The sequence below is a fragment of the Copadichromis virginalis genome, linkage group LG16 (genome assembly GCF_057382275.1).
Source record: "Copadichromis virginalis isolate Kocher_CV1m ecotype Utaka linkage group LG16, C_Virginalis_male_GT1.1, whole genome shotgun sequence".
Classification (NCBI taxonomy): domain Eukaryota; kingdom Metazoa; phylum Chordata; class Actinopteri; order Cichliformes; family Cichlidae; genus Copadichromis; species Copadichromis virginalis.
Genome location: NC_140633.1, coordinates 25,003,984 through 25,030,745, shown reverse-complemented (window position 1 = coordinate 25,030,745; position 26,762 = coordinate 25,003,984). Strand labels below are relative to the sequence as shown.

Sequence of the window (26,762 nt, the reverse complement as noted above, 5' to 3'; positions counted from 1 at the left end):
AGCTCTCAAAATCTAAAGAAACAGCTGAGAAACAAAGTCATTGACATCTATCCGTCTGAAAATGGAAATGAAAATTACTCCAAATGACTGCGTTCTGCTGTTTCAGGTGCTTCCATGACATGACTCCAGAAGGACATAAAATAACTCAACTGCAGGCCTCACCTGCCTCAGTTAAAGTCGGCATTCATTATTTAATAATAAGAAAGAGACTGGGTAAAAAATATCATCCATGGGAGAACTCCAAAGAGAAACTCACAGCTGAGCAAAAAGAACACAAAGGCTCATCTCACATTCACCAAAAGAAACCTTATATAATATGAGTTTAATTTATATGAAGCTTTGAGTCCCGTTAAATCTGACATAAAACGAATACAGCATTTCAATTAAAAACAAAACAAAACATCACATCAGCATGGTGGTGGTAGTGTGATAGCCTGTGGCAGGACAGTGATATGAAGCACACCAGCTAGTCCACTGAATGTCCCCAAAAAATAAAAGGAAGGTTAGATGGAAGATTGAGATGCTTTGACCTGACCTTAAACTGGCTATTCACACCAAACGTCTCCCACTGTGGCTCAGTTAAAGCATTTCTGCAAAGAAGAGTGGGCCAAAATTCCTCCATGTGAAATGTGAAAGACTCATTGCCAGTTATCACAAAAGCTTGATCGCAGTTCTTGCTGCAGAAGTGGCACAAGTAGTTATCGGGTTTAGGAATAGCTTTTTTCACTTAATAGTTTGAATTATGGTTTAAAAACTGCTTTTTGTATTTACATGTATGTGTGACAAATGTGCAAAATAATAAATAACGCTGATCCATTTTAACAGGAGGCTGTTGCTAACCTTGAACCAGCACTACGTGTAGTCTTACAAACCAAAAGCCAGTATTAGCCTCAGTTAGAGTACTTCTGCACTTTTATTTTGAATGCAGGCCATTTCCAGGATTTCCAGTATGCATTGTTCGGATTTGACTTTCTATGCTTTGAGAGCTGAAGGCGGATCCACGTAGAAAGGGGGCGTCTTAGATCAGAGACGACCATTCAAAACCGGCAGAAGGAAAAAAAAGAAAAAGAAAAAAGAAGCAACTCCCCGATCCATCCATCCATCCATCTCTTCTCCCAGATCACTCAGCACCCACCGGTGGCCCACCAACGAGCGACCCGCAGAGAAAACACCAAGATGGCCCCGATCTCCATCAAAACCGTGCTGATTAGTGAAAGTGTCGACCCTCGCTGCAAGACGATTCTGGAGGAAAATGGCATCCGAGTCACGGAGAAGCAGAACATGACTAAGGATGAATTAATCGCGGAGATAAAGGTAGTAATGGCACTCTGCGTTATATTGCGTGATTTCTTCACATGCACCCGCTGTCGGGTTTATTTTTTTCTTCCTACCAAGCAGGTTTCTATAAAGTTTAGTCTAAAGCCGCTTTCGCTCTAATCGGTGCGCATGTGCCCCTGCACGCCTAAAAAAGTTTTTGCGGACTAGCAGCCGGCATTTTTTATTCCGTAACACAATTCAACCTGACACGTGTAATTAAATGATCCCGGCAGCCAGTTAAAAACTGATTTATTCGGTTAGTACCGCCCATTGTGAAGCTGATGCAACTCATTCGTGGTGTTGTGACTATTGCCGCACGGTCAGACCTCCTATCTGCTGCAAGTGCATCGGGCGGCCATTGATTCCACTTCTACCCCCAACCCAAACTATTCCATCAATCCCACATTTTCTCCACAGAGCCAATGTGTGTATGTCTAAGAATATGTGAACAAATTCAATTTGTCAGATTAGAAATAATGAGCTGTTCTCATGTAAGCTGAATGGACTGTACAGGGCTGGCTCTAAAACTTCTGGTGCCATAAATGACATGAGGCCCCTGCAGGGGTGTCTTAACATTATTGTACACCCTGGGGCTGTGAGCCTTTTGGAGCCCCCATAGTCCAAAATGTATTTATTTTTAAAAATTTATTTTAGCCTATTCTCAATAAACATTTCAATGTTGAATGACCATTGGATGGCTGTTTCTCAGCATCTAGTCTTAAATTAAAAAAAAAAACATAGCTCTGAGATGAAAATGGACTGGTTGTGTTGCTTAAATAATGCCTGTACATCCTTGTTGGGCTTTCTAGCAAGAAAAAGCTTCTGTTCAAGAATTTTTAAATGATTTATTATGCTTTTGTCCTCTAGAATAAAATAAATCAAGAATATACACCACAAGGGTAACACAAAGTGTTCATCTCTCACACTGAGCTAACTGATCTAATAACTGGCTGCAACACAGGCTAATAAATCACCATGCAACAAATGGGATAGAATTTACATGAAGATCAACATAAGCGGCTTAAAAGTGTCCTTTATAGTTAATAAGAATAACATTTGGTAATAGTAGTGTGTGTGTGTGTGTACACGAACCAGATGTTGTTTGGCACTCTGCTGACAACTATTTAACAACGTTATCAGTCAGATGTCATTTTGCAGCATGATCAGTTTTGAATGCTGCAGTTTCAACCATTAAAAAAAAAAAAATCTTTACGATCTTTGTTTTTTTGTTTGTTTGGGTTTTTTTTTGCTTTTTAGTCTGTATTTAGACAAGAAAGTGGAAAGAAGAGAGGGAAATCTGAGAGCAGGAAAAAGACACACAGTGAATGGTCTTGAAGCAGATTCAAACCCAGAACTCGGCACCTGAAACAACACCTGTCTGTGTCATGTCATGTGCCATGACATGACACAGACAGAGATATAAAATCACATTTTATTGTGGAAAAAAGTTATTTGCATGGTTAACAGGTGTCCCCCTGGCAATGGGAAACTATAGAAGTCCATGTTACATTGTAACAGGGGAAAAAACCCCACTATAACCTGTCTTGTAACATTTCTGGTTGAACAGAGGTAAATCATTTGGCATAAAACAGGCCAAAGATCAGTGTTAGAAATGAGGAATTAATGAGAATTATTTAGTAAGTATATCATATCCTGGCATAGGATTTTTGACTGGTTCACAGTTTTTATGCTGCTCAAAATAACTGACACCCATTGACTCTGTGTGAACTATTGGGTGTATTTAAAACAGCTCTGCTTCTTTCTGAATCTCAGGACTATGATGGCCTCGTGGTTAGATCTGCAACCAAGGTAACAGCTGATGTTATCAGTGCTGCTAATAATCTCCAAATTATTGGAAGAGCTGGGACCGGTGTGGACAACGTAGATGTTCCTGCCGCTACCAAAAAGGGCATTATTGTCATGAAGTAAGCCTCCAGTTTAAATGCAGATTTTCTTCACTGTGCAGTTCCAGTATACCACTGACTTTACTTTATAACTGTGTTTTTCTGCAGCACGCCGAGTGGCAACACGATCAGTGCTGCTGAGCTGACATGTGCTCTGCTCATGAGCCTCTCAAGGCAAGACGAGTCATGTCATTTCTGAACAATTGCCGAGAAGCTCTGTGGTTGTAATTGAAGTGCAGTAATATTCCATTATTACGTTGATCTGTTTTCAGAAATGTGCCACAAGCAGCGATGTCAATGAAGCAAGGAAACTGGGATCGCAAGAAGGTAAAAGCATTTTCGCTTGCTCTCCAGTGTGCTGTTTGAACGGCTGTTTGCACTGGGAGCATCAAGCCATTACTGTTGCATGGTTGGCTCCATTGTCCACTCAGTTGTGAATAATCAGATGGGACACTTGGATCTGTGTACTTTGAGATTTTTGGAGGTGGGTCATTGTTTTGCTTCCGATTTTTCAGTTCATGGGCGCAGAGCTGTACGGCAAAGTGCTCGGAATAGTCGGACTTGGAAGAATAGGAAAGGAGGTCGCCTCGAGGATGCAGTCATTTGGCATGAGGGTCAGCATATGATATCTGCTCACAGTTACTGTGATATTTAAAATAAACAGGCATAAAAAGATGACAGGTTGTTTTCTCCTTAACAGACTATTGGCTATGATCCAATCACTCCTCCAGAGGTGTCAGCCAGCTGGGGAGTGGAACAGATGTCTCTGGAGCAGCTCTGGCCCCAGTGTGACTACATCACTGTCCACACTCCCCTGTTGCCCTCTACTGTCGGTGAGCTAAACACCAATCATATGTCGGTCGATTATAACGGTGGCGCAAAGTCCATCAGCAAGATGTGGAATTTCTCTTTGATGTTCCCAAGGTCTGCTTAACGATGAAAGCTTTGCCAAGTGCAAGAAAGGCGTGAAGGTTGTGAACTGTGCAAGAGGGGGCATCATCGATGAGGAGGCTCTGCTCAGAGCCTTGGAGTCTGGACAGTGTGGAGGAGCAGGCCTTGACGTCTTTGTGGAGGTTTTTCTTTTTGTCAAATTGATTGATTGACTTTATTTTTATTAAATAAAGAGATGTTGTTGCTTAAATTTCACATTGTCTTTATGTTTTTGGCTACAGGAGCCACCTAAGAACCACTCACTGGTGGAGCATCCCAATGTCATCAGCTGCCCTCACCTGGGAGCCAGTACGAAGGAGGCTCAGGCTCGCTGTGGGGAGGACATTGCCCTGCAGATCGTGGACATGGTGAAGGGAAAGAACCTGGTCGGAGCAGTAAGTCCTACATGCTCGTCTTAATACTGTGTTTAAAAAATAACTCCTCAGACCAGAGTTATAAATTTGCTAAAGGGCTACTGAAGTGATTGTTTGGCGGATTTGTGTAAAATGAATCGCTAAAGAAGCCTAAATATTCTCAAGCTTCAAAAGCATCACTATCAACAAATCAGACTTCATACCCACAGTTATCTGTACAGGAAGTAGTGGACTGTTTTACAGACTGCCGTGCAGCAGGTCAGAAGAAAACAGGAACCTAATGGATATCACAGCAGTGGTTATTAGCTTTCTTTGTCAAGCCAGGCTTTCTGCTTCGGGTTCTGTCCACACTTGCCATAAAGTGGGAATTTGATGCATCATTTCACTTTTCATCTGCACCAAATGGACAGCAGAATATGTCAAGTATTATCAGATAAGCAGATGATTATAAAGCTGTGAAGAATATAAAAAATAAAACTGCAGCGCTGTTTCTGGAAATAAGACAAGCGAGCAATGCTCGCAGAAAACCGTCAGTCTCAGGAATTTGTGAGTTAAATTTTTCTTTATTTCTTTTACTCCATGTGCCGTCAGTGCTGCAGTTTATTTTGAATATGACAGCTGCACATTGGACATCTGGAGCTTTAAAACTGATATATTTTATTGTTTGTTTAGTACAAAAAACATAAAGCAAACAGTGGTGATACATACAAAGAAACAGAGACTGAGCAGGAAACAGTATCAGTAGATAATCCAGTTTGATCACATTTGGAGGGTGTTGGTAAAAAAAATTATAAAAAAAAAAGCCCTCAACTAAAATAAATAATTATAACCTTTTTTTTAAAAAAAGAAAAAAGAATGATTTTGTAACAGATTTTAAACTGTTCTCCTTATGCAGGTAAATGCTCAGGTCTTGGCTAGCACGTTCTCCCAGGAGTCGCAGCAACTGATTAAACTCGGAGAAGCCGTTGGATCTGTTCTTCAGTCTTTCAGCGCGTCTAAGAAACCATTCAGTCACGTTCAAATTACTACACAAGGTAACATTTCTGGTTTAACCAGTTTCCTGTAACCAAGCGACCTCAAGGAGAGTTCATCTCATAGGAAGGAAAAATACTAGGAAGCAGTTTTTCCTCCCTCTGCTGGTGTCACAGTGAAACTGTCCAATCAGTCGTGTGGGTTTATAAGCTATTATAGGAATATCATTTCTGTGTAATTTCTTTTGTCTTTTTTTTTCTAAAACAGTTTTACTTTAAAATATTTTGCCTATAATTAAAAGCTTTTTGCACTCTGCTCAACAAACCAGGGGATTGCATGAAGTCCTCCACTGGTTACATGACTTCAGCTGTGCTGGTGGGTTTACTCAATCATGAATCAGGATGTTGCCCGAACCTCATCAACGCGCTGAGCTTAGCTAAGGAAACTGGAATCACGGTACACCGTCAATTTATTCAGGCAAATAAAACATGAGAAAAACAAGTGGAATATATGTCAAATAAATCTTTTTCCTTTATCTCAACTTCTTCAGGTTTACCAGGCCCACTGTGCATCTGCCGGGGCCACTGAAGGCGTGTGTAAGGTGGAGATTGCGGCCAATGGCTGCAGCTACAAAGCCAGCGGTTCAGTTCAAGGTGGAGCACCTGTCCTCCTGGAGCTGTGCAACAGTGTGTTCAGACAGCCCATCTCTCTCACTGGAAATCTGCTGTTCTTTAAGGCCCCTGCGAATCCTCAACTCCTGTCCTCACTGGCTGGTAAGAAAATGTAGACATCAAAACTATCATCTGTGAATATAAAAGATTTCACTGTACACAAATGGCCTCCACAGTCATCAAATCTCAGAGCAGGTCTGGGACATGGTTGAAGCACAGATGTGCTGCCAACAAATCTGTAGCAACTGTGCAATTCTATCATATCAATACTGGTTTGTTTCAGCACCTGTTTGAATCCATGCAACAAAGTATTAAGCGAGAGAAAAAGCAGGTCCAACCCAGTAGTGCAATAGAGTCGCCACCCTCTGGACAATAGATAGAATGCACAAACTCTCCCTCATTGTATATTCAAATGTATATTCAACATTCACAATCAGTAACTGAGAAAAGTTTCTTTTCAGTGTTTTACGAATTAATTTATGACTTCCATTAGTTCCATCAGTTTTGGAGGCTAAGGCAGTAACCTTAAACACAATATAAAGAGTCAAAATTGTTTCTCACTTCAGAACAATTAAATGGAAAGTTTAGGTTGGTGGCAGATAGTTTGCTTGTCTGTTAAAATGTGTGTCTGAAAACAAAGCATGCATTCTTGTTGTTTTTCCTCAACTGCTTCTTTACGCACATTTGTTTTTGAGTTTGAATTTAGATGAAAGCTGGCCCTGAGTTGTGAGAACTAAATTGTAACCTTCACCATGTTTCTTTTCTTTCCATTCACACCTATTTTCTCTCTTCAATTGTTCTTTGTTTAGGAGTGTTGGCCACAGAGGGAGTGGAGATTGAGTCTTTCAGTGCTCCTGCAGACCGCTCTGGGGATCTGTGGTATTGTGTGGGGGTGTCCTCTCTCTTGAGAGATCTCAGTGCCTTGAACTCCGTGGTGAAGGATGCAGCGCAGCTCAGCTTTTAAATGACAGCGCAAAGCACTTACAGAGGCACTGAATAGCATTCAGGATGTGAGATCTGTAACATTTTCAGGAGCGTCTAATATAAATGATCCGGTCTTTGTGTTTACAGCTAACAACTTGTGCAGAAGTTGCAGTTTAAAACCTGCATTTTATAACATTCCAGTGTTTAGTTGTTTTTATTAACTTGTAGAAGTAGAAATTAAATAAAAATGTTTGTTGTACGCTGCTCAGTTTGTTTGATCCTCTTAAAGAAGACTTTCTAATATGAACGCCTTATATTTTAATATTTTAAAAATACTTCACTACACAGCTCGAGTTCAGTACGACAGCCCTTCAATAATTCCTCTATTAAAATGTTCAATGTGTGATTTGTGTCGGTTCTATGGGGTTTTTTTTGCCCCACTGTTATTAATTTTTGGTAAGATTACACAGTAAAGGGCTGCACAACACATCCCAGAGCTAGTGGCAGAAAGCTGCTTTGTAGGTTGTAGCAAGCAAGCAACAACACAACTTTTTTTCACATGTAAATCTGTTCCTGTGGCATCATGGAAATCTCACTCACTTTAGATCATCTCATCTCACTACTTTCCACTTCTAAATAATGAGCTGAAATGTATTCTTGTCTCAAAACAGAGTAGCCAGAAATAGGCATTTACTTTCTGTAGACCTTCAGAAAATATGAGTCCTACCACATGCAGTGCATATGCTCAGTTCTCTGAATCCTTAAGCAAAGATATATTTTACTCCATCCTCCCAGAAAACCACAGTGGATGCCACAGTAGTATATTTTTCAACAATAAATAAATAAAGAGATTAAATAATGGAATCTGTGGAATCGTTGCATGAAAAACTTAATTCAATCTGTGTCCGCTGCCTAATCAGTCATGCAGTTAGTCCAGCCTACACAGCAATCTGTTTAATCCACAGCAAAGCGCTATGGCTTGTGGTAAATGTCAGATACAACAGTCCTCCTGCATCCATATATTGGATGATGGATTTGAAACAAGCATTTCACATTTGGATTGTTCACTCTTTAACGACCTGTTGTCACTAATTTTCAGTAAAGTTGTTGTGTAATTTTGCATACCTCAGGCTTTTCTTCCTCATTTCCCTTCCTTAAGAACGACTTCTTGACAGCCACCTTGAGACGATTTCTAATGTCACCAGCAGATGGATAAACTTTAGGACCTAAAGCATCTCTCAGGTCCTGTGTCAGGTCTTTGCTGTTTTTCCCCCCCTTCTTTCTTAAGAACGTGACTTTTAGATACTGTTCGTCTGCTGAACACAGAGTTTGATTTTTTTTAGGCCTGCAAGCTTTTGTTTGTCCTTTGCTTGTCCAGTTTCTTAATTTTTATTAAGGACACAGTGAATGGCATGCTGCCATATGCCGTTTTTTTGTCTAATAGCTCTTTAGAAATCATGCTGTTGTTGCAATGCCTGTCAAACTGTGATGGAATTTTTCATAGATTCAACTAAAGGAACAAATTAGGTGTTTGTACGATAAAGTGGCTAAGGATACAATTTATAATTGGTTCTTTGCTAAGTTGTCTGTTATGTGTATACACAACACTGGTTCATCCCTTGATTGAGGTGGCTTTTTATGCTTGAATGATTCATATATCAATGTTAAAGTGCTTAACAAAACAAAACAAAACAGAAAATCTCTATGAAAATGGTGAGGTACAAGAGCTGGACTGAAAATAAGTGAAAAAGCAGCCAATGTGCAAAGGGCCTTCAGAAAGCCCAGAGAGCTATCCCCTAAGACCACCTGAAACAAAATTACACGTCTGGCTCATTGGAAGCAAACTATAAAGAAGTTAGCTCAAGTTTTTTTGCACGTTAATATAAAATTAAAACATTTCACCCGTTCACACAGACTTCTGTGTTACATAAAACCGGTTATGATGTTGTAACAAGAGACAAAGTGCGATTCATTTTGAAAGTTTAATTCGATATTTTACCTCAGTTGGCTGTTTTATCAACATCAGTCGTTTGATTTATAAGTTAAACGTTCAGAAAATACTGAGTGGGACCGTCGCAGTGCTCATTTTAACAACAGTTAAACGATAGAATAAATTCATGAATAAAATCCTTCATTGGACTAAAAAGAAAAGAATCAGCATGTCTCACGGAAGGTAACTTTTTTATGAACATTTATGCAAAACAGTTGCCAGTCAAATCTCTGTCACTTAGCCATTAAGTTATGCATTGAGTCCAGTCTGCACCGCTGTCCCTTTTAATTCAGCATTAAGCGTTAAACTCTCAGGTAACAGCAGTGACCTGCCTCTCTGTTGCTTTATAAACCCAGGCGGCTTGTTATGGGGCACAAAAAACAATCTGTCTTTTAAAAAAAGGTTTTACAAAGGCTCTGTTATTACTAGTTCTAATGCAGTAATATTGTTTCATTATATATGATTTGCTGAGATTAACACATATTCCGTCTCTGCAGCCCTGTGCTGTTAATCCTCGTTAGGATTAGCTAAAGCCTTTACCGCACTCGAATTGGGTTCAGAATACCATGGCAACGCCAAGAATGGTGAACACATGAATGGACCAGTGCAATGACTTCTTCTTCGTCGTCGTCTTCCCTTTCTCCTTCTTGCGCCCTAGTAAAAAGCGACGCTCATTTGTATACTATTTGTATTCTGTTTGCGCCTGCTGGGTGCACAGAAAATGTGCCGTTCGTGAGCGCGTCACGAGACTGTGGATGGATGGAGGTTATATTTAGACTCTGAGAGAAAACGGTGGGGTTGGGTGATTCCTCTGAAGGAGTTTTGTCAAGGACCCGCTGTTTGAGACTACAGAGCAGAGGAGAGGAGAAGAGAGGAGGAGGAGGGGGTTATGGACGCTGCGCACAAATACCAAAATAGGATCGAGCTGCCTGCCTGCGACTGTCCTGCGTGAGCTAAATTGAGGCTCATGTGTGGTGGAGACGGGAGAGCTTGAGGACAGTGTGGAAGGAGAGACAGAAAAAAAAAAGCTCGAGTCATTCATGGAAATAGGGTGAGTGGTAGTCAAGCAGTGTGTCTGCTTGGATACATGGATTAAAGCGTAAATGCGAAGACTCTTCTATGACCAGTCACACTGCAATTAATTATAAATGGGAATGTGACGCCTCGGTATTGCTTTGATGTTCGCCAGCCCTGTGTGTGTGTGTGTGTGTGTGTGTGTTTGGCTTACATTAGACACATACTTTCTCCATCTCTCTTTTCTAGATATCATGTCACATAAACAAGCCGAAATCTACACATATGACTTCTGTGATGGTGACCATCCGGCAGAGCTCCTGGATGCGCTCAGGCACTTCTACATTAGCGGGCTGTTTACCGATGTCGCTCTGCAGTGTGGCGAGTCGGGACAGGTGTTTCACTGCCACAAGGCGCTGCTGTCAGCCCGCAGCTCCTATTTCAAAGTCATGTTCACAGCTGACATGAAGGAGAGATCAAACAGCGTCATCAAACTGAGCGGCATAGACTACGGGGTGCTGGGTGCTCTGGTGGACTATGTGTACACTGCTCAGGTGTGCATCACTGAGAGCAACGTACAGAGCCTGCTGGAGGCTGCAGACCTGCTGCAGTTCGTTCCTGTGAAGCAAGCATGTGAGGAGTTTCTCATTCGCCTCCTGGATGTGGACAACTGCCTGGGCATGCACGCTTTCGCTGAGCTGCACCTGTGCCCTGGGCTGGAGAGGGAGGCACGCAGAGTGATGCTGAGCAGGTTCCCGGAGCTCATTCAGCAGGAGGAGTTTCTAGAGCTGCACCCTGAGAAGATGAGAGAAGTCTTGGCTGTACAGAGCCTCACTGTGCAGAAAGATGAAGTGTTGATAGATGCTCTCGCCACATGGGTAAACCATGACTTAGATAATCGCATACACCACGTTTCAATTATGCTACATTCCATCCATCTGGATCTGGATGAGATTTACTTTAAGACCACGTTAGACGTGTATAGACAATACTTAAAGAAGAATGATGGGAAATTGAAATCTATAATCATCCAGGCTTTAAGGTCAAATGGAAAAGAGATACCTGCGGCTAGAAAAATGTCTGCCAACATGTATATCATTGGAGGGTACTATTGGCACCCCCTTTGTGAAGTCCACATCTGGGATCCTATCAGCAACACATGGGTGCAAGGAAAGGACATGCCCAACCATGCAAGAGAGAGCTACAGCGTCAGTTTACTTGGTGCAAATATCTATGTGACAGGTGGCTACAAGACAAACACTGTTGAGGCCCTGGACACTGTTTCAATTTATAACTGTGACTGTGATGAATGGACTGAGGGCTGCCCCATGATTACAGCCAGGTACTACCATTGCTCTGTGGCGTTGCACGGCTGCATCTATGCCATCGGAGGCTACCGGGGAGGAGCTCCAGAACGAGACACCGAATTTTATGATCCATTAAAAAAGAAATGGTTCCCTGTGGCCAAAATGATCCAAGGTATGCTGAAAAACTGTGATTGTGTTATCTCCAGGGCTGAAATGATGAGCAGGATATAAATAAATGAAGGCAGAGGAAGCAGTTTCACCACAAGGTCCATTTAGTGGAGTTGTATGAGTTCTTTATGGGCTTCTTATAGGATGAAAAGCTGTTGTTTAAAACACATGGTCATAATACCATCTGCTGATGAAGATCATGTGATTTTTGACTGAAAGCTCCTGAGCAGTTCATACATGGAACTTGTTGTTTCTCAGTTCAAGAATGAGCATTAAAATCAAATGTCATTATATGTTTTTTTTAAACAGTATCATTGACAATCATTTATGTGACTCATACCATTTACGGTAGCAGCTATTTATTATATGTTCTGCACAGAACAACAAGCCGACAGAGTTCACATTAAGAATTGTATCCACCACCCAAAGGGAGCGAGCAGGCAGCTAACATTACAGCTCAACAGAAGGAGACACCATTAATGTTTAGATAGTGTCACACTGTTGCGAACTCATGCTTTTCAGCATGGTTAGATGAACTGTGGGGGTATAGCTTAGCAAATAATTGAGTAGTTCATAACTGAAACTGCTTGAAACAAGGTTTGCAGATTTTTGAACGACTAGGCCACAGTTTCTGCGAAAGCTGCTGAGTTTTTCCAAACAGTGCTTTGATAACCAGATGTCAAGTGCCAGTTATTTCCATTTTATTAAGGAAAAACCAGAATCTGATAGAGCTGATATCTACTAATCTGAACAACTCACACCAAAAAGATTCAGATGGATAAATGGCACTACAGGCCAGAGGAAAAACATGTAATTTTGATTTTGGGTGAACTGTGCCTTTGCACTGTGCATATATATATATATATATATATATATATATATATATATATATATATATATATATATATATATATGTATATATGTATATGTATATGTATATGTATATATATAACTTTGTATGAATGAAGTGATAAAACACATACTTAAGGTATCATCTTTTTTACGTGATAGACAGTTTGGAGTGTTCAAGTGATGCTTATGATCTCTGTTTTCTTTGAAGGTGTAGGAAATGCTACTGCGTGTGTAATGGGGGATAAAATCTATGTAACCGGAGGTCATTATGGCTACAGAGGAAGCTGCACCTATGAAAAAACACAGGTGTACAGACCAGATGTCAACGAGTGGAGCATCATTACAATAAGTCCCCATCCAGGTATGCGTGCTAAAGCAGACCAAACAGAAGCATGAGTATATTAAATGCTGTTTTCTAAGGTGAACTCCTCTCATTTCAGAGTACGGGCTGTGTTCTGTGTCTCTCAACAACAAGCTGTATGTGGTGGGTGGACAGACGACGATTGCCGACTGCTACAACACAGAGAGAGACGAGTGGAGACCGATATCGGTGATGAAGGAGAGGAGGATGGAGTGTGGGGCCGTGGTAATAAATGGTTGTATTTACGTAACAGGTGGATACTCGTACTCCAAAGGGACTTACCTTCAAAGCATCGAGAAATATAACCCTGAGCTGGACTCGTGGGAGATAGTGGGGACTCTCCCCAGCCCGACCAGGTCACATGGCTGTATTTGTGTTTATGGTGTTTAGTGACACAAATTTTTGTTTACTGATTATTTTGTGCCAAATGGATCTAACAGTGACTCCACTGAAGAGAGCTAATATTCCACACTTCATATTTATCTCACAGCATGTCAGCCTGCACCAGATCCTTTAGGAAGCTATTTGCCAAACTGTGAATATAGTGATGAATACCAGCTTTTCATACAAAACTCAGGGGCCTCATGTTGAGCGTTTTTTGTTTGTTTGATTGTTTGTTTAAAATAGACTGAAAAGAAATGAAAAAAAGAGAAGATGACATTTTATAATCTAATAAGTATTATTTAAAAATCACACTACAAATAGACTTTTATTAGTAGAGGTGTACTAGGTTGTACCTTGATTAAATAAAGTACTAAAATGCTAATAAAGTTCTGTTTGAGTTCAGTGAATTTTATGGACTTAAGAAATTTATTTGGCACTTCATTTGTTATATCTGTTAAACTGTTTGTTAACACAAATATTAAATAACCAGTCACATAGCAGCAACTCATTGCATTTAAGCACGTAAACATGTTCAAGATGATCCCGTGAAGTTCAAACTGAATGGGGATGAAAGGTGATTTAAGTAACCTTGAATGGTTGAGGGTTGTTGGCATTTCACAAACTGCTAATCTACTGGGTTTTTCCCAGATAGCTATCTCTAGGGTTTACAGAGAGAAGATGTCCAGTGAGTGGCAGTTCGCAAGTTGAAATAACTGATCCAAGACAGAATGACCAGACTGCTTTGAGCTGATAGGAAGGCAACAGTAACTCAAATAACCACTTAAAGCGGGGCTAACTTGGCAGCAGAAGACCAGACTGCATGCCATCCCTGTCAGCTAAGAACAGGAAACAGGCTACAGTACAAACAGACTCACCAAAATTTGAACAATACAAGACTGAAAAATGCTGATGAGTCTTGATTTCTGCTGCAACATTTGGATGAAAGGATTTCGGCAAAAACAACATGAAAGCACGGCTCCATCCTGCCTTGTAACAAAGGTTCAGGATTAGGGTCTTACAGTATGGGGAATATTGTTTTGGCACACTTTCAACTTCTTAGTAGCAACTGAACATTGTTTATTCACCACAGCCTTCCTGAGTATTGTTGCAGACCATGTCCATCCCTTTATGACCACAGTCTACCCATCTTCTGATGGCTGCTTCCGGCAGGATAACACTCCGTGTCACAAAAGTGAAAAACTGGTTTCCTGACATGACAGTGAGCTCACTGTATTCAAATGGGCCTCCACAGTCACCTCCACAGTATTTTATTCTTCCATTGTTTTTATTAATTTTTGTTGCTTTAACTTTGCACTGTTCACTTTCTGCTGTGACACAACAAATTTCCCATGTGTGGGACTAATAAAGGTTTATCTTATCTTAAATTCAAATAATTAAAAGAAGACGAGCTACATTGCATTTTTTTAAAGTTGATATCAAAAGAGAAAAATACTGATAATAATAACATCAGTCTTTTCCCAAACTTAGGTGGGTGATATTTACGTCACACATACAACAATAAAAATACAATGTAGATGTCTCCCAAAACAAAGTCAGGAAAGAGGCAAAATTATTTTAAGCTAATGAAATGTCAGCCTTGATAAAAGTCTGACCTTTCTTACAACAATCGGTGCAACTGAAGTCCTACTATAATTGTTTTTAAAAGGTACACACATCAATAAAAAACAACCTAATAAATACGAAAAACAAAAACTTTAAAATGACACATAAAAACTAAACGCCGTGATTAGAATCACAGCGGCATCTTGTGGTTGTGATATATCATCGCAGTTTATAATCCAGGTATCAAACTTAACACACTGTTCGCGTAAATACGTGACTTAGCAAAAACAAAAAACAAACAAAAATTCTATTTTTAAGCGCGAATATGAAAAGCATAAGAATGTTTAACAGGTATAGGAACATGTAAAAAGAATACTGAAGTTTTTGGATACATTTGTAGTCTTACGTTATTTTTTATTTCAGGCTTGGGAATCTTCCTGTGTTTGAAAAACAAATGCACATCGATCAGTTTGCTTAAACTTTTAAATAAGAAGGTAATGTCTTGTGATTTTAAAGTGCACTCTGGCTAAGTTTGAATTTAAACATTGTGCACTGATAAATTAAGTTTCTTAATTTTAATTTCTGATTACCCAAATATGTACTAGAGAAAATTATTCCAAAGCATTAGCACGTATACATAATGAAAAAGACCAAATTTCTTGTTGTTCTGCTGCAGGGATCAAGCACAGAGGAGCTTGCGCGAACATGAGTCTTTTTTGGCCCTTGGTGGGCTCCGTAGCACGCATTTCCACAACGTGCGAGCAGTGAAGTGGGGACTGTTGGTTTGAACAGCTTAAACTGCTTCTAGCTGCGACTTATTATGTAAGTGTAACTTTTTACGATTGTGAAAACAATTTTTAAGGCTTTTTATGTTACCCAGGGAGTGTTTTATAACGTTACTAAAGAACAGAGTGGATTTTCTTCCAGCAGGTTTAAACAGCGTGTTGCAGCTAGAATAGTGTTAGCAGAGTAGCGGTGACTACTTTAATTTACCTACAAAAAAAAAGTAATTCACGCACTAACAAATCACGTAATTTAGTAAAACATGTACCGATAGCGTGGATAGACAAATGAGAAGCTGCTTTTGTTGTGTTGATGCCAAGCGTGGCCCGTGTACTGAAAGAGCTAAGCTAACAAGTTAGCCGTGGAGCTAGATGAGCCCGTAGTTAATTATGGTGACTGAAACACGTCGGTTTAGTCCTGCGATGTGCTACAACTCACAATTTTAGGTTTAGGTTCCCTTTTGTAAGATTTAAAACTGGGCATCTATCTGAAGGTGTGTATCTAAATGTAAATATATAGCAACTAAATGATATTTAATAGTGCATATAACTGTGTAACTGCATTAAGTTATTACTTTGGTTATTATAATCAAGTCTTAAAGATGGTTCCTGTATGGCCTTGCAGATAATTTACAAAAACTCAGACAACAGCAAGGCCTCATACCAGCGTTTAATAATATGACAACGTGGCCAATAGCTAATCATATTTTTTCCCTAGTTCGTTTTGCTTGTATGTTGTTTTTCAGTTTTGGGTTTTATTTATTTATTTTTTTGCTTTGTGTTGTTTGTTTTTTCCGATTTCTTTATACTCTTCCTCGTGCTGTATTTGAACTTTCAGCCAGCACAACATTGATCAATGTCGGCTAGGGAGGTTCGTAAATATTATTTGGTTTGCGGATAAGCTGATGTCAAGCAACATCCCTAGAAAATGGCCACATAGCTGCGCTGTCCTCAATATAGCAAAGGGGAATGGAACTTTCTGTGTTTACAAACATAAAATATCAACATATAATAATTCTAAGGGTGAAAAAGCCGATTTCCCATTAACATGGTTCAGGCTGCCTAAGCCTGGCAGTTTTTAGTCATTTTATACCTTCTGTTTAAAACAGTTGACTCTTTGAGTACTAAAGTCTAATATTTGTTAGAACAACCTGTTGTATAAATTTAATCTTTGCCATGTTTTAGATTGTTTAGATTTTTGATTTCACAGGTTGTCATACAAGTGTTTTTCATGGTTTTTGACCTTCAGATATTTTTACTTGATTCTCAAAAAAATTCATTTCTAACAAATTAAGAGGTACATCAAAAATCAAATGAAATGGAAAATAATGAAAATATTTAAGTGTCATAGCTTTGTTTTATGTGTAATTCATGCAAATTACAAACAATTATAAACAAAATTACAAAACCCAATTTAAAAGTTCTTTAGGATTTGTTCCAGAAAAATCATTTTTAATCCAAATTTTATTCCTTTTAATCTTTAATGTATTAGTAAAACCAAAATCTTAATATATTTGGCCAATAAGAGTGCATCGTAAATTGTAAGTTATCCTATAGGATCTTATGTGTGGGTGTGTGTGTCCAGTCTGTTTTAAAACTTATGACAATCAAGAATTTAGATAAGTGAATTGAAATTTTATTAAATATAGATAAATATTGTGAATGACGTCACCTGCAGTACCTTCACATCCCAACAGAGGGCTGCGACCCACATGTTGGGAATCTGCCATTAATATAAAATTTACATCCATCCATCCATCCATTCGCTTCCGCTTATCCTTTTCAGGGTCGCGGGGGGTGCTGGAGCCTATCCCAGCTGTCATAGGGCGAGAGGCAGGGTACACCCTGGACAGGTCGCCAGTCTGTCGCAGGGCTATAAAAAAAAAAAAAAAATTTACAGTTAATACAAAAAAGCTCCCCGAAAAAAACATTTCGATTTTTTTGTTTCATATGTAACATGGATAAAATCTCTTCTTGTAAGATATTTTTATTTAAATATTTGTTGTAAACATCAGAGAAATCTCTAACTCAGTAGGACACCTTTCTTTTTGTTTTGTTTTTTTCTATGCAGAACCAAAATGGCAGAAAGTCAAGAAGAGATGTCTCCACTGGAGGGGAAAGTGGTGCGACAGATCGAGGTATTTCCAATTTAAAGTTTAAACTCATAATTTGGTATTTACCAGGTAAAACTGGTCCTGATTTGGCTGTAAATGATTCCTACTCAGTACTACTTTGGCGATCACAATCTTCCAAGAGACCGGTTTCTCAAAGAGCAGCTGCAGGTCGATGATGGCTGGGTGACTTTGGAGACGATGCTTAAATTCAACAGGTTTGTTTATTTCTCTTTAATGCTTTCCGTGTCAAATAATTACTGTATTTATTTTATTTTAGTCTCTATTTTTGGCTTTCATTTATTTACCTATGCTTTTTGTTTATTGAGATTTTAAGGGGGGGAACTCTACTCTGAAGTATATAAGTGGGGTTTAAAAGTCCAGGCGCTATCTTCAATTTGTTCATCTTTAGATTACTATTCAGTACTACTGATGTACTTACTTGTGTTTACTGATTGATGAGAAGTCTCTTTAACTTAAGATTTTTAGCTGATTGCATTGTGTATTTATAAATGTCATCATCTGAGGTCTCTAACTAAACTTAGGACTGAATTTTAGATGCACTTTTTAAGGTGTTGTTTGACATTACGAGACGCTGCACTAAAATCTACTTTGTAAATTTGTTAATTAAAATTCTTTCACTGTGAAATTGTATATACCTGTGGGGTATATTTGTTGGTTGCTTATATTAGACACTTTTTATTACATATTAACTAAATACTATGCTTATCACAACTCGGCATTAAACACTGTGCTTACCTTCTGTGCAGTGCAGTTCTAACACTGCTTTATCTGTTGAAATATGAGCACAGAAAACTGGCCATAAAGCCTGCTAAAGCACAGAAATTAGCCACAGAAAATTAATAAATGAAAGCTGACACATGATGTAAAATGCTCTGACAATTTCTGCTAGTGTGTCCTATCAAGTCCCACGTTTTGTCATCCTCTAGAGGTTGTAGTTTTGGATATTTTGGATGTTGGTGTATATATGTGTGTGTGAGGATCTTTAAATGCAGCATGCGAGTGCAGCTAATAGGAGGAGACAGTGCCTGTGGCTGTAGTGAATGTTAGTTTCAATGTGCGTTCACATTGTGGTTACTGCATTGTTGAAGTGGCTTTTTTCTCTTCACCACACCTGTAATGACTAAAGGAGGTGTGATTGAGGGCTGACAGTAATTGGCAATTAACTAGCTTAATACCAGTATATTATTTATTATATTTATTGTTGTGAAAAACAGCCTTTTATGGACTGCAGTTCTATTCCACTTAGTGTAAAAATACTAGCACAACATGACATACTGAAGCTGCAGTAACAACCTTCAGTCCACAAGGACAAGGGTAGGCTTTTGAGTATAGCTGTTTGGGGTGGGTGTGCTGGGCAAGAAAAGGAGGATAGTGATGACTAATCGGTGTGTTTGGACCCTTTCTATGATTCATGATGGGCAGGATGAGATGAGAGCATGCTCTCATGCTGTGCCTCAGGTTCACTTGTTAGCAGTCAGGTCACAAGTGGCCACAGCAAGGGCAAATTAACACAGCAGGAGGAATCCATTCCTGTAATCCCTTTATTAAAGTGTATATTTAGAATGTAATGTAGTGTGTGAGTCAGCAAATTACATTCTAATTGAGCTTTATTACTTGAAATGGGAGTGCCCACCCCACTCACATACATAACATGACCAGGCTGAGAGAATTCAAAGAGGGACAATTAGATAAACTGCAGGGTCTTCTCCCTTATAATGCAGATGAATGCATGCATCATTAGTGTTAACACACAGCCCTACAGCCGCCTGTAGCTGAGTGTTTGTTGAAAGATTTGCATTCTTTTCATAGGTTGAAGTCTTTAACCACAGACAGCAGCGTCCTCATTGCAGCTCTGGAGAAGTCAAAGACTGGTCTCTTGGAAATCAGTGAAGACAAGACAAAGATCAGGAGGTCTCCCAGCAAGCCCTTACCCGAACAGGACGATGAATACAAGGATGCACTTAAACACAAATCTGTATACATGGCAAGTTTTTTAGTTTTTTTAGTTTTTTTTTTTAACTGTATGCAAATGATTTGAGAATGCGTAAATATTTGTTTGTGCTCACAGTGGCATTCAGACAACTTTTATTTTTTTCAAACTAATGCAGCGTAATGCAACAGTGCAATACATCTTTAGCCTACCCACACTCTTATAAATTGTGTAGACAAAATCACAATTATTCTCCACCTTGATTGTATTCCTACTGTTTTCCCTACATTTTGTTTTTTCCTCATCTAGAAAGGTTTCCCTCTTGAAACATCCCTGGATGAGATTCAGGAGTGGCTGAATGGCAAAGGCTCGGTAGTAAACATTCAGATGAGGAGAAACCTGCAAAGGCAGTTCAAGGTACGGGAAACAGAACTTGAGATGTATATAATTTAAAAAAATATTTTTTTTAAATTTTAGGAGACCTTCCCTTATATAATTTTTGTATTTCTGTCTTTTCAGGGATCTGTGTTTATCTGTTTTGACACTGAAGAGTCAGCCAAGCAGTTCCTAGAACGCACGGATATAAAATCATTCAAAGACAACGAGATGCTTGTGTTATCAAGGTAGGCTGTGATGCTTTTTAGGCACTAGCTAGCAGCTATCAATGGTGTCAGTGATTTAATAAAGAATTCACTGATTTAAGAGGTGTGGCAGATGTGTCATATATGTACTTTGATGCCTTTAAATCGGATGAAGTAGCTTGCATAACTTCTATTTTATTTTTTTTTAATCTTTTAAATTGAACAAAGAAACTGAACTGTTTTGTGTGTTGGGCCAATATAGACTTACAGGCCCATCGTACTTGACCTTGTGAATAATGTGACAGCACATCTGCTGATGATGTTTCAGCTTGCTGTGCACTTCCCGGCATGGAGCCTGTAAAGTTTTTACCAGCATTTAAATGATATTAGTAGAGAAGCCGAGAGAATCAGAGATTACACAGGGTTTTTTTTTTTGGTGAATCATACAAAACTACTATATCCCAGAAGAAAAATACAGGTGGTATTTCTGGGATACAGAGAATAGAAAACAGCTGTAACAAAGTTTTACAATTATACTAAACTACATACATATATCTGGATGATAGAGGTGGGAATCACCATACATCCCACGATACGATATTATCACAATACTTAACACACGATATGATATTATTGCGATTTTTTTTTTTTTTTTTTTTTTTTTTTTTTTTTTTTTTTTTTAATATTTTGCAATATTCAGATTCTGTACATAAAGTTAAACTTTATCAATATTCATTTTGTCTAATATCAAAGTCTCGCACTCAGTCTTTCTCTCATTTCAGTCAGTTTTATTGTTGACAAAGTGAACGGTTTGTATTACAGTCTAGTCCAACTTAACTGAATACAACCATCTGGTACAATTATAGCTATTCTGAACTAAGCAATTTATGAAAACTATGCAGCCCCTTCAGCAACTGAAAAATTTGAAAGTAAATTAAAACAAAATATAAATTTACATCAAATAAAAAAGTTTTAAACTTAATTAAAATAAAACATGTTCTTAAATTAAAATAAGTAAACTGTCATGTTTATTGCTGCCAAAAAAAAGTTAAACACATTTGGACAGTGAAGGAATGTCAGGATTCTTGCTCAGAAAAAGGATCAACATGCTCTGAGCACAAAAACCTTTTTTGTAACAAAATATCGATTTCTGCTGTCCCTGTATCGATACATTATTAGCAAACAAAATATCACGATACTACACAGTATCGATTTTTTCCCCCACCCCTACTTTTCGTTCGATCATGTCGGTTTTAACAAGTAAATGTTTCCCGGCATGGAGCCTGTAAAGTTTTTACCAGCATTTAAATGATATTAGTAGAGAAGCCGAGAGAATCAAAGATTATACAGGGTTTTTTTTTTTGGTGAATCATACAAAACTACTCTATCCCAGAAGAAAAATACAGGTGGTATTTCTGGGATACAGAGGATAGAAAACAGCTGTAACAAAGTTTTACAATTATACTAAACTACATACATATATCTGGATGAGATACATTTTTTTAAACTGGGGTTTTGCAAACCTTTGAATTTCTCTGTGTGAAACAATGTAATTGATCAGCTCTTTTTTTTTTTTTTTCTTTTTTCAGGGAAGCCTACCATGCCAAGAAGGTAGAAGAGAGAAAACAGTTTAAAGCAGAGACAAAAGCAAAAGTTAAACAGTGAGTACATATTCTTTAGTATCTTTAATCATAAAACTGGATTTTACACTTTGTGAAAAATAACCTTCCTACTTCTGTCTTTTTTATTCAGGGAAAAGGAACAACAGCAGAAACACGCAGAGAAAAAAGAAATGGTAAGCTCTCCAAGTGTTTGTGAGCTTATTCTGCTAATGAACGCACCACTTAAAGAATAAATAGGCTTTGTAATGATGTTTTCTCATTTTACTTGCAGGATCTGCTTTTGGATGAGCAGTCAGGACGTTTACTGAAGTTTTCAGGAGAGCTTGAAGGTGTTTCAAGAGAAGACTTCCATGAATTGTTCTCTGGCATCGAACACATAAAGTGGGTTGACTTCACAAGAGGGGCCAAAGAGGTATGTTCTCCATCTGTTTCTTCATACATGTGGTATAACCTTATCTACTTACATCATTTACTTGTGTAATTCAATTCAACATGTTTTAATTGTAACCATTTGTTTTGTGTGTTTGTGTTTTTATATTTGTGCGGGTTGAGGACATCTGGTGAAATTGTGTCCTTGCAAGAGAGACGAGATGTCTGGGGTTGTTTAGACTAGTGGGGTGATGAATGATAATATCCACATCTGTGGTAATTATAGGAAATTTCCAAGGACAGAAAGCAGTTTTCATTGACAGTACAGAGAGATTTTGTCTCTTGGAGAAAGGGGGTGATGTCTTCCTCAGGTTTCTAATGTTTGCATGACAATAAAGAGACTGATAAACCAGAAAACTGAAGTCAGGTTTACAGACTTTTTTTCCACAACACAACATGGTGGCATGACTCTGGATTGAAAATGAGTAGAGCTGTTTCATTTCAAAGAAATACTATTTGTTTAAATATTTTATTTTTTTCTCCTCCTGATAAGGGCACCCTTCTGTTTGACGGGAAAGCACAGGAAGCGTTAGATAAAGCCAAAAAAGAACACGGAGAGGAACTGAAAATCAACGACAACACTGTCACATGGCAGCTGCTTGAAGGAGATGAGGAGAAGGATGTGATGAAGAAGATAATAGAGGCTCAACAAGGATCATTCAGCAGGTGCAGAGGCAGAGGTGAGATGCATTTCCATGTTGTTTAACATTGTTGACTGCATTGGAATGTAATCAGTTAATGTCAATAAAGATACAGTTCCACAGTGTCATCTATATGATTTAGTAAGGTAGTCTTGTCTGTCGTAAAAGGTGGAAGAGGAAGAAGAGGCCGACGGGGAAGAGGTGGCAGAGATCAAGGCAGAACTCAGTACCAAGGAAAAAAGATGAAGTTTGAAAGCGATGATCACCATGAGGAGGGTAAGTTCAAAATCATTTAGCACTTTTAGTTCATTCAACTCAAAAATTTCATATCCTATTCATTTTCAGTTCCTAATGGAGTCCCCCAGGGATCTATCCTGGGCCCTCTTTTATTTGTCATCTGTTTCCCATTTGTCATTTTTCTAACAGTTAAACTCATGCAGATGAAGGCACAACATTGCTGCCACCCTTTCCCTCCCTTTGATAGCAGATCTCACGTGAAAAACAGAAAACAAAGTAGTGATATATACTCACGATATACACTAAACTATAGATGTGTAAGACAATGGGCCACTATATAGAGTCAACATAAAATAATCATGAATCCATTTCGCAGGCTTACATATTCTCAACATAAATAATGAATGGTTGCCAGGAAGCATAGAATTTTCCAGCACACCCTCTGATGGTGAACTTAATCTTCTCTAGATGAATGTGGCTCACCACGTCTCTGATCCACTGGCCAAATGTTGGGGGCCAAGGATCCTTATTTTCTATAAACTTAATATCAGTTTCCGTTGTTATGTTGATGACATTCAACTCTACCGGTCTACTAAACCTACTGCTGTCATCCCACCCACTGTCCTATGTGTTTACCTCCAGAAAATCAAATCCTTGCAATTTTCTCAAATTAAATTGATAAAATAGAGGTTCTCCTCATTGGCACCAAATCCACTGTCTAAATGTAACAGTTTCTCCTTTCCTTCTGGTCCAGACTCTGGGTGTCATTCTTTTCAAGCACACTCGCCTCCATCCATCTCTTTTTACCTGACTGTACTGCCATCCTTGGTCACACCTCGGTTAGGACCCACCTACTGTAGCTCTTTTTGGTCTTTCTCTCAACTTGTTCATAAACGTCAATTGTTACAGACTTCTGCTGCTTGCATCATCACCAGAACTCAGTCACATCACACCTGCCCTTCAAAAGCTCCATCGCCTTCTGCTAAAATATTGCACTTCAATATTCTGCTTCAAAATGTAGTCTTGGGAACATATTGTAGTCTGTGTTAAGATTATTTCTTATCTAATTTGTATTTTCTTTTTTGTTTGTGTTTTTTCCCTTTAACAGCTGCACCTATAAAGAGAGAACGGGAAGATCCCGATTATGGTCCTGCAGCAAAAGTTATCAAAACTGAAAATGGATCTTAGTTATGACTTAAAATCAGTTTTTCTTTAATGAAAACGTTTATTACAAACAGTGAAAATGGAAAATACAGAGACAACTTGAGTCCATTCCAGTGAAAGCTTCAAGCTTTGGAAAATCGTAGGAAGTCCACCTGGATGTCAACCTGGAGAAATATGTTCAAAGCATCATTTTGCAGCCTTTTATGTCCCCGAATACTGTGCCTCTTATATTATTTGTGTACCCATGTTTCTCTTTTGAAGATGTTTTGCATTGCATTCACCTTAAACTTTTTCACTATAATTTAATTTCACCAGGAGATTTTAGTTTATTTTGCAAGACCTGTGTGACATCTAGAATGTGTGTGGAGTTAGTTTTCCTACATTGACTGATTGAAAATATCTTCTTTGCTAATTTGTTGTTTGCATATGTGGACTGCAAATAAATCATTTACCAAAAAATGGGGGAAATCTGTCCTGTGTCACATTTAGCTGGAGAACATGTACTGTCTGATGTAATCTTACCGATTTCTTTTTGTGGAACTTGTAAGATGCTGGCAGGTCATATCGCAGTTCTTTAATAAAAGTATTTAGTGAATATTTGAATATTTTAATAATAGAAGAGAGAAAAAAAAAAGATTGGCCTTATTTTTCTTACCTGCTATGACTTCCATCTTTACTCCCCAGTCATTTGCCTTCTTTTGTATGTGCTGCAATGGGATCATAAAAAACAGATCAGGCATCACAACATTCATACTGTAGATAGAGATGTGAGTTTTGGCTTCATATTTAATGGTCACATTGATAAATTAACTGCTAAGTAAGATGTAAAAGATCAGCTTTCAGAGACCTGAGAGACTGTCAGGGGCTGGTGAACTTACTTCTCGTGTTGACGTTTTATGAAGTGAGTAAACGGCTGTCTTTGCCATGGTTAAAGCAGCTCGGAGGAACTTCATGTCCATACCTTAAACAAAACAGAACAATAAGTAACGGGCTGTATGAAGGGTTAAAGGGATGCTCCTGTGACTACAAATGCACAGCCTGCCCGAAAAGATGTGACAAATTAGGCAGCTGGTGAGTGGACGCTCAGGTGGACAAAACTGTCGTCACTGCCTGTCTGTGGCACAAAATGGTTTAAAAGAAATAAAGAAGCATGTTTGGGGGCTAGTTGGTTCATTCTAAACTTCATGGACTGATCAGCTACTTGTGGACACACACACAGTAGTGAGGTTTTAAACAGTCAGCGCTCCACAGCTGGACACATGAAGTGAAGAGAGTAGTGTGCACATATAATTGCAACAGTAAAGAACTGTGCAAACGACAAGTTGCCGCTAATCCTTACTACCATAACATAAACACGGAATAAACTTAAATGTATTATTTCTTTGAGTTATTTTGCATTTTGTTAGGCTGGGGGGCTTAAGTCTCTAGTGCTTCAGTTATAAGAGGATTTTCAAAATTAGTAAAGAAAGAAACCGTTCAAATTTAAGGCATGCGCTCACCTTGGTTGTGTTTTGTCCCAAATGGTGGATTCATTATGACAGTGTCAAACTTTTCGGCGTACGCCTCTGGCTCCAGACGACACATGTCACACTGGATCAAATCCACGTTAGAAATCTCAAACTCCTCTGCGTTTCTTCTGAATATGTCCAGAGCGTCATCGTCAATATCGAAGCCGACGCACAAACTGCAGAAAGAAGGAAAAAAGATAGATACAGCGCAGAGAATAGACTACAGTAAGCCACGGCTATGTTAAACTTATAAACAATGCTCTCACCCTGCGTCAAGCATCGCAGCTCCGATGCTGAGGACTCCGCAGCCACATCCCAGGTCTGCTACGAGTTTACCCTCAATGTCATCAAATGTACTCTGGATTGTGTAGAGCATACATGCTGGGGGGGGGGGGGGGGGGGGATAATGAATACAAAATATGTGCTGTTACACGCTCAACTGATCGTCACTGTTACCGTCATACCTGCAATATGAGCACTGGTTGGATACTGCTCAAGAAGGATTTTTGGCTCTTCAAATGTGTCCACCTGCTGCAGACAGCTTTCTAATTCCTTCAGTTTCATCGCTTTTAATGTCCCAACTTTGCGTGCAACAGTGGGTTAATTTAAATTTCCTTCTTTAGTTTAAATCACATTGAGAGGATAATTTGAGCCATGATTTCTACTGAAGCTAAGAAGTTCCACGGGGTAAGCAGCTGTGCACGTCAACCAAAACAATCCGACGATAAACCGTGGTAGCGCACATGTTCCTACCCGCGAATGGTGTTTATGACACTAATAATAATATTAGTGATTAAATTAATGATGACAATATTGTTAAACCGTTTTACAAAAAAAAAAAACCCTTTAGTTTAATATCCACACTTTTATAATAATCTGTCATTTCCCTTTGTTATCAAAAATTTACAATGTTTTTTAAAAAAATAATAAATACATATTTTTTGCTACATAGACACGCAGATTGCTCTGTGCGGACAGTTACTCTATGTGCTTTTTGTTATC

General features: G+C 38.8%; 4 protein-coding genes across 4 annotated transcripts; 3 read left to right on the top strand and 1 right to left on the bottom strand.

Annotated features, from left to right (window-relative positions):
* The first annotated feature begins 1,097 nt into the window (after positions 1-1,097).
* On the top strand, positions 1,098-7,356 carry phgdh (phosphoglycerate dehydrogenase). Its single transcript, XM_085434018.1, has 12 exons — positions 1,098-1,314; positions 3,091-3,242; positions 3,330-3,395; positions 3,494-3,548; positions 3,737-3,835; positions 3,922-4,054; positions 4,146-4,294; positions 4,394-4,546; positions 5,421-5,559; positions 5,826-5,953; positions 6,048-6,270; positions 6,978-7,356. The coding sequence occupies exons 1-12, from the start codon at positions 1,177-1,179 to the stop codon at positions 7,130-7,132; spliced, it is 1,590 nt and encodes a 529-aa protein (XP_085290144.1). The 5' UTR covers positions 1,098-1,176; the 3' UTR covers positions 7,133-7,356.
* Positions 7,357-9,649: 2,293 nt separating this feature from the next.
* klhl23 (kelch-like family member 23) lies at positions 9,650-13,575 on the top strand. Its single transcript, XM_085434017.1, has 4 exons — positions 9,650-10,133; positions 10,346-11,575; positions 12,632-12,784; positions 12,864-13,575. The coding sequence occupies exons 2-4, from the start codon at positions 10,351-10,353 to the stop codon at positions 13,172-13,174; spliced, it is 1,689 nt and encodes a 562-aa protein (XP_085290143.1). The 5' UTR covers positions 9,650-10,133; positions 10,346-10,350; the 3' UTR covers positions 13,175-13,575.
* A 1,873-nt stretch (positions 13,576-15,448) lies between these two features.
* Positions 15,449-24,374, top strand: ssb (small RNA binding exonuclease protection factor La). Its single transcript, XM_085434015.1, has 12 exons — positions 15,449-15,553; positions 17,585-17,651; positions 17,739-17,842; positions 19,458-19,632; positions 19,888-19,995; positions 20,098-20,201; positions 21,749-21,820; positions 21,912-21,954; positions 22,053-22,193; positions 22,704-22,890; positions 23,020-23,127; positions 24,197-24,374. The coding sequence occupies exons 2-12, from the start codon at positions 17,592-17,594 to the stop codon at positions 24,274-24,276; spliced, it is 1,182 nt and encodes a 393-aa protein (XP_085290141.1). The 5' UTR covers positions 15,449-15,553; positions 17,585-17,591; the 3' UTR covers positions 24,277-24,374.
* On the bottom strand, positions 20,129-26,496 carry mettl5 (methyltransferase 5, N6-adenosine). Its single transcript, XM_085434016.1, has 7 exons — positions 26,225-26,496; positions 26,027-26,141; positions 25,752-25,936; positions 25,131-25,213; positions 24,908-24,959; positions 24,775-24,824; positions 20,129-24,416 (listed from the first exon to the last, which is right to left on the bottom strand). Exons 1-7 carry the CDS (start codon positions 26,322-26,324, stop codon positions 24,375-24,377), a joined length of 627 nt encoding a protein of 208 aa, XP_085290142.1. The 5' UTR covers positions 26,325-26,496; the 3' UTR covers positions 20,129-24,374.
* Between the last annotated feature and the right edge of the window lie 266 nt (positions 26,497-26,762).